General features: G+C 40.7%; 1 protein-coding gene across 1 annotated transcript; it reads right to left on the bottom strand.

The window, feature by feature from the left end:
- Window positions 1-1193: 1193 nt before the first annotated feature.
- LOC311502452 (transmembrane protein 47-like) lies at window positions 1194-8313 on the bottom strand. Its single transcript, XM_084564682.1, has 3 exons — window positions 8000-8313; window positions 5679-5819; window positions 1194-2062 (listed from the first exon to the last, which is right to left on the bottom strand). The coding sequence occupies exons 1-3, from the start codon at window positions 8214-8216 to the stop codon at window positions 1881-1883; spliced, it is 540 nt and encodes a 179-aa protein (XP_084420808.1). The 5' UTR covers window positions 8217-8313; the 3' UTR covers window positions 1194-1880.
- Between the last annotated feature and the right edge of the window lie 8986 nt (window positions 8314-17299).

The raw sequence follows: 17299 nt of genomic DNA, 5'->3' as shown, positions 1-17299 counted from the left end.
TTAAAAGCCTTCTCCTGCAACAAAGAAAGTTGCTCTGAATAAATTTACATTCTACATGGTTCAACTGAAACACTTTGGTTGTGTGTGTATCCTTAATTATAATATTGACAAATCATAGAAGATATGTTTTTGTTCTGAGTTGTTATGTGGAGCAGAAAAATTGCACCAATGGAAAAAAAATCTAATCTTTCCAGTTGTCAAAGTGTCAAGTCCCTTCACTGTCATAAACCTTTTTAACTTTGTGTTCTTGAATAATATTTAACCAAACACAACCTGCACAATATGTATCTGGGACATAAAAGTAACAAGATAACATCTAACTCATGTTTTAGAAACCGTATTACATGTGACCTCTGTGCCGTGTGACCAACTCACCTTTAACTTGTAAGTCACATTTCCAGGATTCCGCAGAGCTATTATAAGACAGAGACTGATCTTCCACCTCACACGCTCGAAACACCACAATTCACAGGAGGCTGGTATCAGGTTCGCATGGCGCAATGATTCGGGTGTTCTTCCCTTGGGAGCTGATTCTGGTGTGAACACTGATTCCAGCTGGTGAGTTTTCACACTGCTGCAACTGCGGATAAATGTTTGTCCCTTTTCGTCGAGTCTTTAACCAGCTGCTGCAGTGTGAACTCTGAAAGGTAAAGAACTGTGTAACTGTGTAAAGGAAGGCATCACCAAGCGGCTCGAGTGTGGAAACACCTTCTGTTGTTTGACTTTTTTAAATTTTTCTTTCATAAACACAAAAAGTATTGAAATGAACAACTGGATACATGTAATGATGTGCAAATTATCAGACATAATGGCAGCTTTTTCAGTGCAAACTGAAATTTAAGCCCTAAGGTGCATGAATGAGTCAACTAGGACGACGGTAAATTTTAACAGCAGGTATCTTGTGGTTATCAATTAAATCTTTCTTTGAAGATGCTCATATTTCATCCTCTTCGTAAAATTTAACATGTCAGCCAGTCGCGAGCTACCAACCTGGTGGTACCTCTTTAAATAGGCCGGGGTGGTGTTCCTCTGAGGAATGTGTGCTCTGGATAATGAAAGCGGTTTGCATTTTTCCCTCACTGCTGTTCAGTCTAAAAGGGGGTCCCTCTTCTGAAAGCTCTGTCAAAGATCAGTTTGTGAAGCACCGGTGTCAGAATGCCACGTCCTAGTATTGAACACAACATGCCCAATGCTCCCAAAACTACAGTTATTTATTCCGAATTTTCCTTCATGTAGAAATACTTTGTACACATTTACATTTCTGAAACCAACTAGTGTGATTCAAACAAACTATAAACACTCCATAGCATCTATCAAAGCTGACCACTTTACACTTACTATATGTGTTTCAGCTAAAAGGGAGGGAGAAGTTCAGGTTTTCAATATTAATAAAGTGTAAAATGATACCATAAATACATTAACAACAAGCTTATCCTCATGAAGCTACAAAACAATAAAAAAAATTAAATGTGGAGATAAGTCAGTCCTGCTAAATATTCAGCCGCTGCACATTCAGGTCTGTGTTGAAGACCTGCAGTCCTGTTTCTCTCTAACAATAGAGATCCAGTTCAACGTGCAGTGGAAACGTCCAGCATCGGTGGCTAGTGCATGTCCAGAAAACTCTCTGTGCTTTAACTTTGCTGCCTCGCCCTCAATAACGGCAGAGCTGAGGGTCCCCCCGGCTGCATGGCAGTAGGGTAGGGGTGGAGTGTGGAAGGGGGCATTCTATTCACACAGCTCTGGCCTAAATTAGGCCTTCACAACCTGTCTAAAAATAACAGAGTGAGCAAGAGAAACTGAGAGATAGGCTGTGTGCAGAGGGAAGAAACGTCTCTGTGAGTTTACGTGTGTACTGCCAGCAGCAGCGACTGACAAAGGATTCAGTACATGGCATCTTCGTATATGTCCGTCCGCAGGCAGAACAGGATCCCTCCGCCCAACATGAAGATGGTGGCTCCCCAGCCGAGCCCGTAGCCCCAGTTGAACTCGTGATAGGTCTGCAGGACCGTTCCGTCGATGAACTTGATTGGGTAGAGGACCAGAGCGCAGGCTTGCAGAACCACTAAGACCAGAGAGTCAATCATGAGACAGTGCATCTTAGGAAATTTTAAATCATACGTCATGAGGGGTTTCAAGTGGTAGTGAGACAAATAAGCAATATGAAGGTGTTATCTTAAGGTTTAGTAACTAGCAATGGGCTATGACTGGGAAAATAATCTGCAGGCTAATCAGTGACGAAGATAATTTTTTTTAATGGTGCAGACTTCTTTCCACATCTTTATTTCTTTAGTCCCACTCTGAATCAAATCACGCTTTTCGAGATTAAGCATTCTCTCATTCCACTCACTTTACAGCATAACAAGGTGATGCTTGTGCCTTCATTAAGTGCAAGCTGTTCACTCCATGAAAATCCATGAGTCAGAAACATGTGACATTAATGGCCTTGGTTCAGTTAATACTCAGATCTGACAGCTAACGTGCTATAAAGTAAAGAAGAGTTGAGGATGGGTGGTTATGAAAAGAGGTTGAGGGATTGGAAGTGAGGAGTGAGAAGTTTGTTGTTTATAGGGCCTGCAGAAAGACACAGTCAGTGGAGGTAATCAGAGAATGGTTACAGAAAGTGATTATCCTCCTTAAGTCAGATGATCTAACCACAGTGAGCCACCACAGAATTACCATTACATGAATGTTTTTATTCCAGCTGGGATAGACTGCAGCCCACCACGAGCCTCTGGAGGATAATCAGTAATAGATAATGGATGGATGAATGTTTATAGAAGCCTGTAGATTGAAAACAGAAATACGCCAAATCTTGTTTGCAATTCTAATCTTCTCCCATTGAGGAGCGTGACTCCTTAGTACCACAGTGTTTATTTTTATCGCACCATTGAAGCAAGAACTAAAAGAGTTTTAACAAGACAAAAGACATGTGTTAGCGTAGCTGCATTTTTCATCTAGTCTGACATCTCCATAAAAAGACCAAAATGCTTTTCTAGGAAAACTATCTTTGCCTCCCTGTGGGTTTCAGCGAAAATCAATCTTTTGTTCCCTGACAGTGCCTGACAAAATGTAAAGCATGCGTAGCTCCTTCAATTGTGTGGAACAATTTCAAACAATCGCCATTATACTTTTAATCTCAGCATCCCACAAGGAAAATTAATTTGATGGTCACGTGGCTGTGATTCATTTTTCCTTTACATCATTCATGACCATGAAGTCCTAGCCATGAAGGATGTACTGCAGTCTACTCTCACACCAGTGATTTCGGTTCCTTCCCGTGCATGCCAGGTGACTCTTGAGGAAAGGATTTTGTGTAACCGGAGCTCCGCCTTTCCTTCCTACAGGATGGAGCAGTGGGTGTACAGGGGGGACAACGGTAGCCTGAGACTGTGGCGGTGTTGATGGAGCCCAGACTGAGCTCGTAGCCTGCTGAGGTCATATTTCTGGACAGAAAATAAATACCGCACAGTTACAGCCCTGCCAAGGGGCATTTAACAGTCCAAGCCTTCTGCTGCTGCTGCTCTGCAGAGGACTGTGTGCCTGTATGGAGACCTTATTCTCGCAAGGCCCTTAAAGCAATTACACACAGGAAGGGATAACACAGCCATTCCCACGCATTTCAGCAAATGGCTAACGGTCAGAGTCAAAGCCATTTGGTCCACTACAGTGGTCCTTTGTGACTTACAGACATGGAGCAGAAATTCCTTAAATGTTCTTCAAAGGTTCATTGTTATTTTAAACAGATTTTGTACAGTAATATATTAATTTTTTTACTGACAACAGAAACCTTTGCATGTTGCACAGATTTTGACTGTTAATGTCTTTCTACGCACCATTGGTTTGAAACAATCTGGAGCTGAGTTAATGCAAAAACTGATGTCACTCTTGTGTTCTCCTGCTTAACATTATGCTAAACAACAAGGCTGCCTAAAGGAAAAAAGGAACCTTCCAGCTCATATAAGGTTTGCAAAAGACCACATCTTTTTGTTTAATCTGGACAAAACGATTTTGACTAGTGCTTGTACTGGGCTTTATGTCCCTTGAAGCCAGGCTTCCCTTCTGCTTCATGTCTTCATACCATGAAGCATACATCAGACTGGAACATTCAGGAAATTTGGCTTGCAACACATCCCCACCCCATTTTGGGAGAACACATATGACATTCATCATAGACGTTAATGTAAAACATCAGTACAAAACAAACCGACAGCAAAAGAAATCAGAATGACATTAGGTCAGAAGTGACATTGTGTTGAGTAGATATACTGTATGCCCACTCTGCCCGCTATAGAGCACACAAGCTACAAAGTCTGCAGGTCAGCAAAATACCAGTGGAATATTTTACCTTTCAGTCCTGCTCTAAAAATAACCTATCCGTTAGCCGAGTCTGAGCTAAACTAGTAAGTTTTAGCACCCTATGAGGAACCGAGAACCCACACAGCTTATTCTTTACAGAATGTAGGTTACAGGAAGCTGTGAATTTCTACACTGTTGTATTAGATACTTTGGTTGTGCAAAGCAGATGAGCCACACAAGCCCACTGCCACCATCCTGCTCTTGCAATAAGTGCTGGGGCTGGTAAATGTCTGTGCTATTGGAATTATGCTACATGTGTTAATATTAAATTAATGGAAATGGCTTGTCTTAGCGCCCCTATAGGGTTCTAGGGTGGAGTAACAAGTGCCCCATTGGCATATGAGTGACACAACTTCCAACACACCCCAGCTCTTGTCAGCTCTTCTTGCCTTCTTATCAATAATTCTATCCAAACTTTGTCCACACACAAACACTAAGCATTGTTTGATATATTGTTGGTGGCACCAGCTACACAGTACCCAACTATTTGACAAAGTGTTATTGTGTCCTTGTAAATGGTGACGTGGTGATGAGCGCCCACTCTGGATGATCTACTGTCAGTCTCACGTATGGTATGAATATCTCCAAATGTAAAACTACTCTTAAGTTTAGTCTACAGGCACAATGTAATAAAACAGAGAAGTGTAAATGAGGTGCATAACAAGATGGCTGTTTCTTATGTAATCAAATTTTATTTTGGAAACTGGCTCTGGAGCTGGTCATGAGTTAAGCAGTAGCGAGTGGTTAGTGTTTCAACATTGCTGTCAAAGAAAAGTAAGCTTCTAAGTCAGTTATTAAAAGGCCTTTATAGTACATGGAACAATGTGTCTTGATCTTCCATTTTAATGATATGTTTCATAAATGGATCCTCCCTCATCAGTGTCAAAATCGGGTTTCACCCTAAGGACGTTCTCACAAAGTGTGCAGGAGTAGCAGTCCAACTATGAGCCAGTGCTGGGCGAGGAGTCTCTAGTGGCTTTTTTTCCCCTCAGTGACTCCGCTTTGTTGGTAAGTCTGCAAATTCTGCGGCTACTTTTTCTTGGCCTAGGAGCCGGCAGCTTTCCAGACTGCACACCACAGAAAGAATGAGCTCAACCAGCAAGCCTCATGCAGCTGTGGCTTTCCTTCTGCATTCGTCTAGTTAATATGAGTGCTGGAACAAAAAAACACGCGTATTTGGAAACTGTTGTGGTTGTGGCGAGTGCATGTGCCTTACTGTTTGCAAATGTGCACAACAATGACGTATAAATATTCACACAGCAAATAGATTAAGAAAAAAGAGAAAAAGGAGCAGATTAAGGTGTGTGGGAAGGGCGACGTACCTGCAGTGAAAAGGAACACGGCCACGGTTCGGTAGTGTTGTCTCTGTGTGCCCCTGCAGAGGGAGATGAGGGCCACCAGAAAAGCCACCAGAGTGGCGACTGCGCCGGCGCCCAGCAGCACCAGGGTAGCAATCTGCCAGTCTGCAGGACAGGACGCACACACGCAGGTTAGAGAGGAGCATATCGCTCAAGGACAAAAGCTTGATTCACAGGACAGCGCTGTTGAATGGAAGCATTAACAAACACAAAAACAAGAGTTAATCCTGCAGAGAGAAGAGAATGAAGCAGAACAGACTCAGGCCCGCTCAAGAGACCAGCTCCACCTGGAATGCAAGAAACAAGAAGCCCGGAAATCACAGTAATTAGACTGAATGTGAAAAATGTGCTTGAATTACATGTTATTAGACAAATCTCTCCATATTACTGAGATTTAGAACAAGTTACAATACATGTTAGATATTTTGCCCAAATGTTCTTCTTCTTGTGATCTGTATTTTGTTGAACACTGGATCTTTTATTATATCTGTATTTAATTTTACATGACAGTTTTGGTGCTAAGCTGATCATTGCCATTCAAATATCATGTGCCTCCTTGGAGGCGTTGATTTATAAAGAAGCCGTTTCTACTTGTGACTACCAGCCTTTTCCATCCTGTTTCAAGCATGGTGGCATTATAACGTCACATTTATTCTATTTATTTCAAACAAACTGCCGTTGTGCCCGGTGGAAAAGTAAAACCTTTCACTTCCAGAGGATTCTTCTCTGGAATGGCCTCTCCAAGTCTAGCTTGCTAAACCGCACATTTCATAAACTTTGTTTTCTTTGGGAACCAATGGAAGTGTTTATACAGAGTCTAAAACCAAAAATGTATTCTGCACAAAATGTTTCATTCATCCATCCGTGCCTTCATTGTGTAGTCTGTCTCAGATGTCCCACTTCTCAGTGTCAGAAGAAAGCAGGACCACAAAAGACCCGACGCTAGAGGAGAATCCGCGTTTGGTAAAGTTAACAAGCTGAGCGAACAATTTTTTTTGGGTGTGTCTGTCTCGCTCTTTGAACTCATGATTCATTTGTCCTCAGGATGGTAAAAAAAAAAATAAAAATCCCCACTGACATCTGAGCTCAGTTTGATCCAGCCTTCAGGAAATATTTCTTTCTACCATCTTTAGTCCATTATGTGGTTAGAATTTAGGTTTTGACACACATGAAGGTTCTCACGTCACAAGTATGTTTTTCTATCACTCACCGAGCCTATCACTCATAATGATGTTTATTATTTTAGTCACCTGCGATTTAATCTGTGTTGGACTGCATCCATTAAACGATGTCAACAACCCTGGGATAATCCTGCGCAATCAGTCTGTTTTGCCCTTTAAAGGCGAAGTGGACCTTTAACCTCGACGCGCCCCTCCACTGTTGTTTTAATGAGCTCTGCAGACACTCAAAGCAGAGAACCCGCCTCCTATTCACCCCAACACATTCCACAATATCAGAGAGCGGTCAGGCACACCAACACTATGGGCCTCCCTTTGGAACTGTTTGTGCCAAAGTTGGTGGTAAAACGGCAGCAAAAGTCAATGTTAAAAATAATGAAAATATCATTTCTGGCAACAGAACTACTAAATTAGCTTTATATTCCATTTGATCTGGTTTCCTTTTAACCTTTTATTACAGTTTTAACTGGGTTTAACAGAGACAAAGCTTAGCCAACCTAACTACCAGCAGCAAAACGCTCCCAAGTCTGGTACATTTAATGCAGATTTGCCTCTCTGGTGGGGAAAAGAAGGGGCTCAGGGGTATAAACACTCCTGCCATGGCTTCGCTGCTTCACAAAAAACAACCTGGTGGGTCCAGCCCTGGTGATGTGGTTGATGACGGGGAAGAGGCTGAATGTGTCTCCTCAAAGTCTTGTGGTTGCTGGAGAGGGTTAACTCATTGTGTGCCAACGTAGTACTATTTTACCTACGAAATATTTCCCAGCCTTTTTAGTCACAAATCAGTATCTGCGTGACAAGCTGTATAGGTGTAGAGAAGATTTGCATTTGTATAATTAAAATGAGTGCTTTTGCGAATGTGCACAGATGAGATATTGTGGCATCAAGATCTTAAAGTAGAAAAAAAAAACAATCACAACATCCTGAAAACAAGCAACTGATCACATCCTTATGCACAAAATCTGCACAAAAACGTATTACTACTCTAGGCATAATCTGTGGCAATCACTACATGTGACTGGAAATATCTAGTCTGTATCTTCAACAATAACACAAGAGAAAACAGAGAAATAAACCGAAAGGTGAGAAAACAAACAGGGCTCCTACCAGATGTGAGGGTGGAGAAGCAGCTCCACTGAGCCTCCTCTGTCTGATGCCGAGCGGCGGACTGGGAGCAGGACTGCCAGAGGGACAGGGAGAAATGCTCCGCTGTGACCCAAGCGGGACTCATCAGAGCCACCAGGTCCAGACACAGCGCCAGAAAGACGCAGAGCAGAGCGATCAGCTTGAAGGGCCGGAACACGTACACCTCGTTCACAGACATCTTCTCATCACACGGTAGCTACACGGCAGCGGGTCAGGCACGGTCTAACGAGCTCGCTCCGCGTGGGTTCTCTCCCACCATAGCCCTCACGGCTTTGTCCGTGTCCAGCTGGGAAAGTTTAACGGGGGACATCCGGTTCGATCGGATTTTCAAATTAATGGCTCTTGTTCATCATATATTATATTATATTATATTATATTATATTATATTATATTATATTATATTATCAGACAGACATAAATTACCTCCGCTGTATCTATATATCGATATGTAAGTTTAACTTTGTATTTTTTTTTTTTTTTACCTTGATTATGTTTTAAAAATTGTATCTCGCCTTATGTTTATCTTTATTTTATGTATTTGATTATGAATTTTAAGTTGTTTAAACCACTGCACTCCACATTTCATCATGTACGTTACAGTACGTTAATCTGTCACCAGAATATTATTGCAAATAGAAAATATCGAATAAATGGAGTTTGAAACAAGGCCAGGTGCAACTCCTACTAAAGATTTTAGCACCTTACTGCACAAATTCATAACGGGCAACAACGCAAAACAGCGCATTGAATTAAGCAAATCAAAACTGATGTATTTGTAAACCTAATCTTAAAGTGAAGATCTATTTGATGGCCATGATTTCAGTGCTGTATGGAGATGAGGGTATTCACTCTGGAGGACTACGAAAAACGAACCCTGGAAATATACAGGTAGGCCTACAGACAATTCAGAGAAACTGTTATTCATACCACTGCAGCAGTGTAGTGTAAATTCCGATGCTTTTACTTTGAAAGGGACCATCGAACTCGATTTGTTTTGTACATAGTAGCTGCATGTTTTCAGAAGCACGGCAACAAGGGAGTAGTCCAACTCTTGTGTCAAACTCAAAGCTGTATTATCATGGTTAAATAAAGTTACTGTGTGTTTGTGTACTCTCAAACTCATGGTGATTCTGATACATACTCATACATACAAAATAAAATACTGTAGTCTATAGGATTAAATGGTTAGTACAAATTTATTCCATAGTATGAACTATTAAATTTGTATTTATGCGTGAAGTGATGAGTGAACATTAACTGAAGCCTTTATAATGAGCACAATGTGAACCGTGCCCTCAGCGTGCTGTCTAAAAACTCAAATGTTGTAATGCTGCAATTATCCAGCAGATGGCAGACATGTGACATTTTAGCTCTATTAAAACACTAGTTCTTCCACCACCACCACCCATCACTGCCATAACCCTTTATTTTATGTGCTAATTTCATTACACTTTCTAATCAGTAACAGGACTAGCAGCAGCATTTTTACGGGCACATTAACCACATAAATCTAGTGCTTGTTGAAAATCAGTGTGACATTTTAAACAGTAGAGCGGCCTGTTGGATCGTTGGTCTGTTCTACTAATCCTGTTTTGGCTTCTTCAAGCAGTAAGTGTGTAGGCCGAGCTTACTGATATTTTTACCTCTTTTGCAAAATAAGTGTTTGTTGTTCCGTGCCTAAACATAAGCATTTAATATGGCCCATGAACAGCTGCAGATTAAAAAACAAAACACATCTAATAAATCTCTTGAATGTAAGGACAGGTATAAAAAAGATGAGACCAGATTTGACTACAATGTGGCCCTTTCCCTCTTCAGACAATGTGTCAGGTTATGATGAACGTTTTTCAGTGGAAGATTTGGTTCACTCTATTAAAATTGTGTATACTCTTTGGAGCTTGTTGAAACTTTTCACATTCAGCTAAAAATCTCCTGGTAGATCTTGATTACTGATTCTGATTATTGATCTTATTCACGCCAAAGAAAGTAAAGCAAATGTGCTCACTCAGACAGGAGCAAAACAATCGATAATATATTAATTAATATTCCTCCTGTATGCTTAATCTTCATTTCTACAATTATACTTCAAAGGTGGGTGGTTTAATCCACCCAAACATTTCCACACATCATCAGTATTGAAGTGCCGGAGTAATGGCTGTTCGTGTTGCATCTGCTTCTGCTGTTTGTCACAAGAGAAAAACAGGAAGAGAATCCTAACCTGGTGCATCCATTAGCTGTTTGGATCTGAAGTCCAACTAATTTTTAAATCTATCACAAATAAAAGGCAAAAAAAACAAAAAACCCTCCAATGAATGCCTTCCCTCATATCAGATCCTTTGTGCCATTGTCTAATATGCCAAGCCCCTTTTATCAGCACAGGTGGAGACAAGCCTTCACCTCTTCTAAGATGTTTGTGCCTGACCTTTTTAGCTTTTAGGTCCAACAATTAATTTACTTACTGTGATATATGTGTCTTTTTTCCTTTCCAATTTCTATCAATTACATTTTTACCCCTTTATTATGAATGTGGACTGTCCCTGTTAGAGTTTCTATTCAATTTTCTCTTCTTGTTTTTTCTTTTGTTGTTTAGAATTTCTGTAGATACCATTTTCTTTTTTTTTTTTAACCTTTTATTTGAAATGTATAACAATAAAATGTCCATCTGCTGGAAAACAACTGTCATCTGTGCAAAAGCAGCGTTTTCCTGACAAACTGACCAAGGATCTGAGGAGACTCGGAGAGCAGCAATAAATTTATATGAAACCAGAATGGATTGTTACTTTAAGCAATTCAGCACAAGTAAATACTCTGAGTGAAACATTTTCTCTATAAATAAAGAACAACCAAAACTGATTCGAATTCTTTGAATTACACCTCTGCTTTCTTGCCCAGCTTGTTTTAATTCTACCCCTATCATTTGGCGCCTGGATTAGAGGTTTTCAGTGTATCTGACATAATGAGAGTTTCAGACTAATGCCACCCTTCTCAGTCCTAATTGTGCTGCCAGCCTGCCAGCAGGGCATCTGACTCGGGGGAGGGGGTGGGGGGTGGACTAGTATTAGGCGTAGCCATGGACAGAGCGTTGCTCGTTTCCTTTAAACGCCCCTCCTCGCCGACAGAACAGGCAGAGTGCTCTGTCATCCTCCTCCAAAAGCCCCTCATTAGAAAATCTGTCGAGCAGACAAAGCTACTTGAGACGGCACAATGGTGACTCCCCACATGGTGATTTAAATAAGCATAAAGGGAATCCAGGTCATGTATTACTTTTTGGGATCTTCTCTCCTTAATTGTGACCTGTCCACTGAGCCACCCTGCAAAAGCCCTGTTTAGTTTAAACCTTGCTTTTAATATTCAGGTAATATTATTCAGATTCCTTTATAACAACATTCACTATCACATGGTTACAGATCACATGGCATATAAATTAAAGTAAAGGAGAATAGAGCATGAGATAAATGGGAAAAGGGTTTCATTGTGTCTCTGAGGAAGAAAAGGATTCTTTACAAACTGCTTGTCACATGATGTCATCCTGTGTTGCTCATCATGGTCTTCGTGGAGTGGCTGCAGCTGATGAGGCTCAGAATAAGCCTCTCAAGGTTTTTCTGGCAGTGAATACGCTTCCGTGGCAACTGATGGGCCCTTGTTTACTGACACCGCCATTACTACGGAGGTCTTTCCTGCTCTTCTTTACATTTACCGTAACACCACCATCTCAACATGAAGAGTCATGCAGCAGTCAGACTGTGAGCAGATGTGTCTGGTTAACGTTTCACATTAAAACCCTCCTGTATAAGGAAGCTTAACTCAAACACTCTGATTCATTTGCTTGTTCTTTCATTGTGCTGTGGAATTTTATTCTCCACATTACTTCAGTACTTCTCTGATGTGTAAAGAAACCAACTTTACTCTTCGATTTGCTCAACAAAAGAGAGAAGGTAAAAATATCACCTTATATTACTTGAAAAACAAGACTTACAAACCCTTCCAAAAAAAAATCAAAAACACTGCTTTGAGCTAAACCTTTTCTATAAGAGGCAATGCTAACATACTGATGTTCGATGTGATATTTGAAGTCTTTAATGTGTAATGTTTTCAGTCTTGATTTATGTGCTAACATGCTAAATTTGACTAGGCGGCCTATTGGTATTGGATGTATTCTACCTAACTTTTACTTTCATTTTCCACTACTTTATTAACTAGACATCATTTTCAAATAGGCCTTTCTGTAAAATTAATACTTTTACTTGTGAAAAGCAAAAGTACATTCATGGATTCAATCATTATTTGAAAACATTTTGATGATAATGCTTTTATTGTAGCATTAGAACTTTGGCTTGTAACATATTGCTTCAAAGGTCTGAAAACCCATTCCAAAGCTCCCAGTGTGATTCTTCCTGAGGGACATGGATGCGTGTGCAATAGGACATTTTGGTAATCCATTAAATAGTTGTTGGCCCCTAGTAATGTCCTTATGATGGAAAAACAGCAAGGGCTAACCAGAGTAATTACAATTCCTCCTCCTTGAACCATGAAATTCTGCTGTTGTTTATATCAGGTCATTTCATAGTTGTTGATATGTCTTGATTGACAGACTGTCCATTGTTCATTCAGATGAATCCACATGTTTCACTGCTGGTTAAACCATCAGTATACACACTGAGCCCTGCATCATTTTCTGACAGTGTATTTTTTTATTTTTTTTTATTTTGGCTCATGTCTTTCCCTCAATTTCAAACCTGAAAACTCATTACTGTTGACATGTGGCAGATTTATCAATGAACAGTAGTGCCATCTGAGCACAAAGACTGACTGGAAGTCACCTTGAACCCTTTACCTGTCTTCCTGTTGTCATGACAGTTTCATTGTTTCCGCCTCAGCGAGTATTTCTTTCTGTCCTCCTAGTCAGACCCAGCGTACAAGTGCATCTCAGAGCAGCTGAGTTTGAAGTACTTTGCTCAAGGTTATGTTGACAGTTAATGCTGAAGGAGGCGACAGCGTGTCTCCCTCACTTCCTGCACTCAGATTTAGGAGCTTATTAGGGGATTTAAACTGATGGCTTTCCAGTTTCAAGTTTATTCTTAAGACTTTTACTGTTGCTGCAGTGACTCTGCAAAATGCTGGAAATAATATAGGTTAAAAACACGGCAGTGAGAAATTGCTGCTGATGTGAAGGCTTTCTCACTGTGCCATCATCACAGTTACATCATTTCATGATTTCAGTTTATAACAGGGTCATGAAGATACAGTGTTTGGGTTCTTTTACTCATTAGTCATCATTAATATTTTACAATGGTTTCAGTAGTTTCTTTGATGCAGATGGTGTCACACTGTATGCGTCAGTACAATGAAAAAAACATTTAAATTCAACTGGTGAAGCAGTGACTAAGTGGAATACCAAATTCACAACAATTAAATATGGCCTGTATTTCTGTTAAGATTACTAAATCAGACAATGACAGATTCATGAGCACTCCCAGTGTTCATGTCCTAAATGGAAAGCCATTTTTGGCTTCATAGTCCCTCTGCAGTCCCACTGTGTTCCTGGATGTCCACCTGTCTCTCAGTGGCTCGACCACTTTGGGCCTGCCTGCCAGCTTGTGGACATCTGTTTACTTCCTCCTCCATCAGTCGCCATGGCTGCAAACCCCCCACTACAGCCACCACTCCCCTCCCCTTGCTGGTCGGCCTTCTCCGCCCTTCTCTCGTGTTTCCCCTAGACACCAGCTGTGAACCACTTATGCTTGTCCTGCACCTCATTCAGCCTCGTCATAACGACAGCCAGCACAGCACTGTTTCAAAGATTGTCACTGTACTTTGCTGTCTTTGCCACTTGTCCAACTGAATGACTCCCAGACTACAAGACATAGGATGGAACTTACTTGTAATATTGAAGACATACATTATGTGTTTCACATCTGAGGGCTAGTCCATATTTTATATTGTTTATTTCAGTGCATTCAATCTGAATGCTTTACATTAACATCTAGTCATTACTGACAGGAAGCACTCAGATGTTCCACCTGAACACTTTAACTGAGAGGCAGTTTTAAAATAAGTAAGGCACGTTGAAGCCATGCTGATCTGCTCATCTTGAATAATTTCACCACTTTCTGACTTTTTTATAGGAATATTTGTTTGAAGTGCCTGAAGCAACATCTTGCTTTATGCATAGTATGCCTCATTACAAGATGCCCAAAATAGGAAATAAGTATGTAAGTGTGTACTGTACATCTTGGAAATATGTCAGTCTGTGAGGTATCTTTTAATTGGTCAGATGAATTCATTGTGAAACACTCGCACACTTAACATAGCATCATTGCACAAGCTGGCAAGAGACATTCAACAATCTTTCTCTATCACACATCATCCAATTTGACTGTGTTTGTCAAAATCTTTTTTTAGGCTCTACTGGGAAGTGGATTGAAAGAATAATCTGCATAGGGAAATCATGCAACCTTTTGGAATTATATGGAAGGAGAACTGGAACGGACCTAGTATTGAACCTTGTGGTACACCAAGAAGAATGAGGCTGAGGATGGAGAGGAGTTGCTAACTAACACACTGATCGGATGATTTAATGGAAGAAAATCAATTTAAAGTAGAACTGGAGTCCCTTACGTGTTTTTAATGTGTGAATGAGGAGTGGTATACAGTGTCAGAGGCTTAAAATAGGTCCAAGATTAGGAAGATGGAACAGCTTTGTGAGTCAGCAGCTAGGAGTGTATTAGTTACTGTCAATACTGCAGATTCTATACTTTGAAGAGCTCTAAAATCACACTGTATATTTTTCCAAAAGGTATTTTTGCCACCAAATTTAATTCAAGTCGCACATCAAAGACACACTTAAAACTCTAACACAATGATTTCAGCCAGGCAAGGAATTACTTGCCCAGCTTTGTAAAGTCGCAGAGTACATGTTCATTTTTGGTATGAGGCACTGTGTGACACAGCACCCAGCTGAGAACCCAAAAAAACAAATCTGCTCCTTTTTCTATAAGCCCCCTCCTCCTGCAATGACACCTTCTTCTCTATCCCCTCTGTCAGGCAGCAGCCAGTGGGCAGCAGCCCTTGGGGAGCTCACAGAGGGAGGTGTGGAGCAGCCAGTGATCAGAGTGAATTAGAGTTATGCGTGACATGCAAAGGAGAGGCTCCAGAATGTGACAACAGCTGAGTTTTAAAGCAAAGCTTTTCCGCCTGAGGGGAGAGGAATAGATGACAAAGAGACTGCAGCCTGCTGTGAGAAGAGTCAACTTCTTTTGTTGGCTCTTTAAAAAGAGACCGGTTATACATTGGTCTTGTTTTTTTTTTTTAAAGCCAGGGGCTACTCAGTCAAAGTGGAACAATTATTTAATGAACAGGGTTGCCACAGTAGAAATCATCTTTGCCTTCTGTAATCCCAGGGCTTATTAATATCCTCATACCTTCAGCAGCTGAAATCCCACGTGCAACCATAGAGATAATGAATAAAACTAACATATTATATATTTTTAAATGTGACGATACCAATCCATCAAGCCACATTCTGCAAAATAAATGTCCTGAGTCAATATACTTTGATTACATCTGTGTAAAACAGATTTTGAATCTTTTTTTTCTATCCAATTGTCAGTTTAATTAAAAATATAATCTTGATTATATTTTTATTCAGCGAGATGTCATAAAGCAACAGGATTTGCAAATCCAAATAGTTTCTTTGAAATGATCCGTTTTTAATTTTGAGAAGCAGAAGAAAATTACGCATGTATTTCGTGGGTATGTGTGGCCACCATCTTAATTTTATGTCAGAGTGAATCGAGATTGTAGCTCAGCATGTACAATTTAATAAAATGTATTAGTATCGTAAAATTGATATGTAGAGAGCAAGCTATTCATACCCTTGTCTCCTGTTTGCCCCAAAGTCAGCTTTTTTCAAGCTTTACACCAAACCTGGAACTTTAGAAATTTGGACTATGGCCTAGTTTTGAGGCCCAGAAGTAATTTCTGGTCAAGGAATTTCACAACAATGGAATTCATTTTTTCTGTGATGCTTGGCCTGGTGTTACTTTTGTTCTTGACACATTTTAGCCTGCTGGGAATATCATGTGACACCTCTGAAGCTCTGCATCTCACAGAGCCCGAAGCCTGATGGAGGTTTTGGTGAAATTGATACTGTGCTACAACATAACTGGCACACAGCTTTTTCTATTAAAACGGGTCCGTAGCCTCAAGGGTGAGAAAAGTTTACGTTAAAAAGTTGTAATTTGATATGATATCACGGTGAAACGGATCAGATTCTTTGAGTGTGAGTTTCAATTTGTGTCATAACTTTGAACCATTTAACTGCCTCCTCATTCATTTATTCATCTTCTATAACTGCTTGTCTTGTGAAGGGTCGCGGGGGGGCTGGAGCCTATCCCAACTGTTACTGGGTGAGAGGCAGGGTACACCCTGGACAGGTCCCCAGTCTATCACCAATCAACCTAACGATTATGTCTTTGGACAGTGGAAGGAAGCCAGAGTACCCGGAGAGAACCCACACAGACACAGGGAGAACGTGCAAACTCCACACAGAAAGGACCCAGTTGGCCTGGATTCAAACCCTGGCATCAGTGGTAACCACCATGCCACTGTGCCTCCCCACTTCCTCCTCAGTTTGTGGTATTTTATTATTCCTGTTAACTCTGAGTGCAAACATGGGATTGAAAAGTGGAGTTCTAAACAGCAAGACAACAAGGTGACATTACCTTTGAAGCCATGGGAAATCTTTTTTTCGACATATTCAGTCAAAGGCAGCCACGGGAAAGTAGGCTGAGTTTATCTAGATGTAGGCTTTCACACTAAATGTACAGTTTCCCTAACAATGAAATAAGGGGACTAGAAAGAAAAGTCAAACACAAGCACTGAGGTAGACTTTCATCTGTTCCGACAAAGAGCTCTGCCAGACAGAAGCATCAGGCTGTGGTTTGTCTGAAAGGGATGCCCTCCCCGATGATTTAACCACGGCTGATCAAACAGTCACATGCACAGAAAGCTGCAAATCTTGTAGGTAATAAATAAAATAATATCAGAAATGCAAGAGGAGAACCTTTATTCTTGAAACAAAAGTCTGTCTCTTACACGCTATCATGATCAGTTTCATCCAAACCTGTTTATTTGTCCTTTAATTCATGCAAATCTTTACTGTTTCTTGCAGCCAACCTTTGGTGACACTGGTGTCAGCTCCACCCCTGTCCACTTTGACTGGCACCTACAGCATTTTCATAGTGGGCGGGTCCACTACTC

This window comes from Chelon labrosus (assembly GCF_963514085.1).
Source record: "Chelon labrosus genome assembly, chromosome: 17".
NCBI lineage: Eukaryota > Metazoa > Chordata > Actinopteri > Mugiliformes > Mugilidae > Chelon > Chelon labrosus.
This window is presented reverse-complemented; position numbering and strand designations above follow the sequence as displayed.

Bases quoted from the DNA above. Each gene is read 5' to 3' on its own strand.
- LOC311502452 (XM_084564682.1), bottom strand. From the start codon at position 8,216: ATGTCTGTGAACGAGGTGTACGTGTTCCGGCCCTTCAAGCTGATCGCT. The intron at 5,820-7,999 runs GTAGGAGCCCTG...CCTGTCCTGCAG, and splicing joins CTTCTCCACCCTCACATCTG to ACTGGCAGATTGCTACCCTG. The intron at 2,063-5,678 runs GTACGTCGCCCT...CTCTGGTCTTAG, and splicing joins CGTGTTCCTTTTCACTGCAG to TGGTTCTGCAAGCCTGCGCT.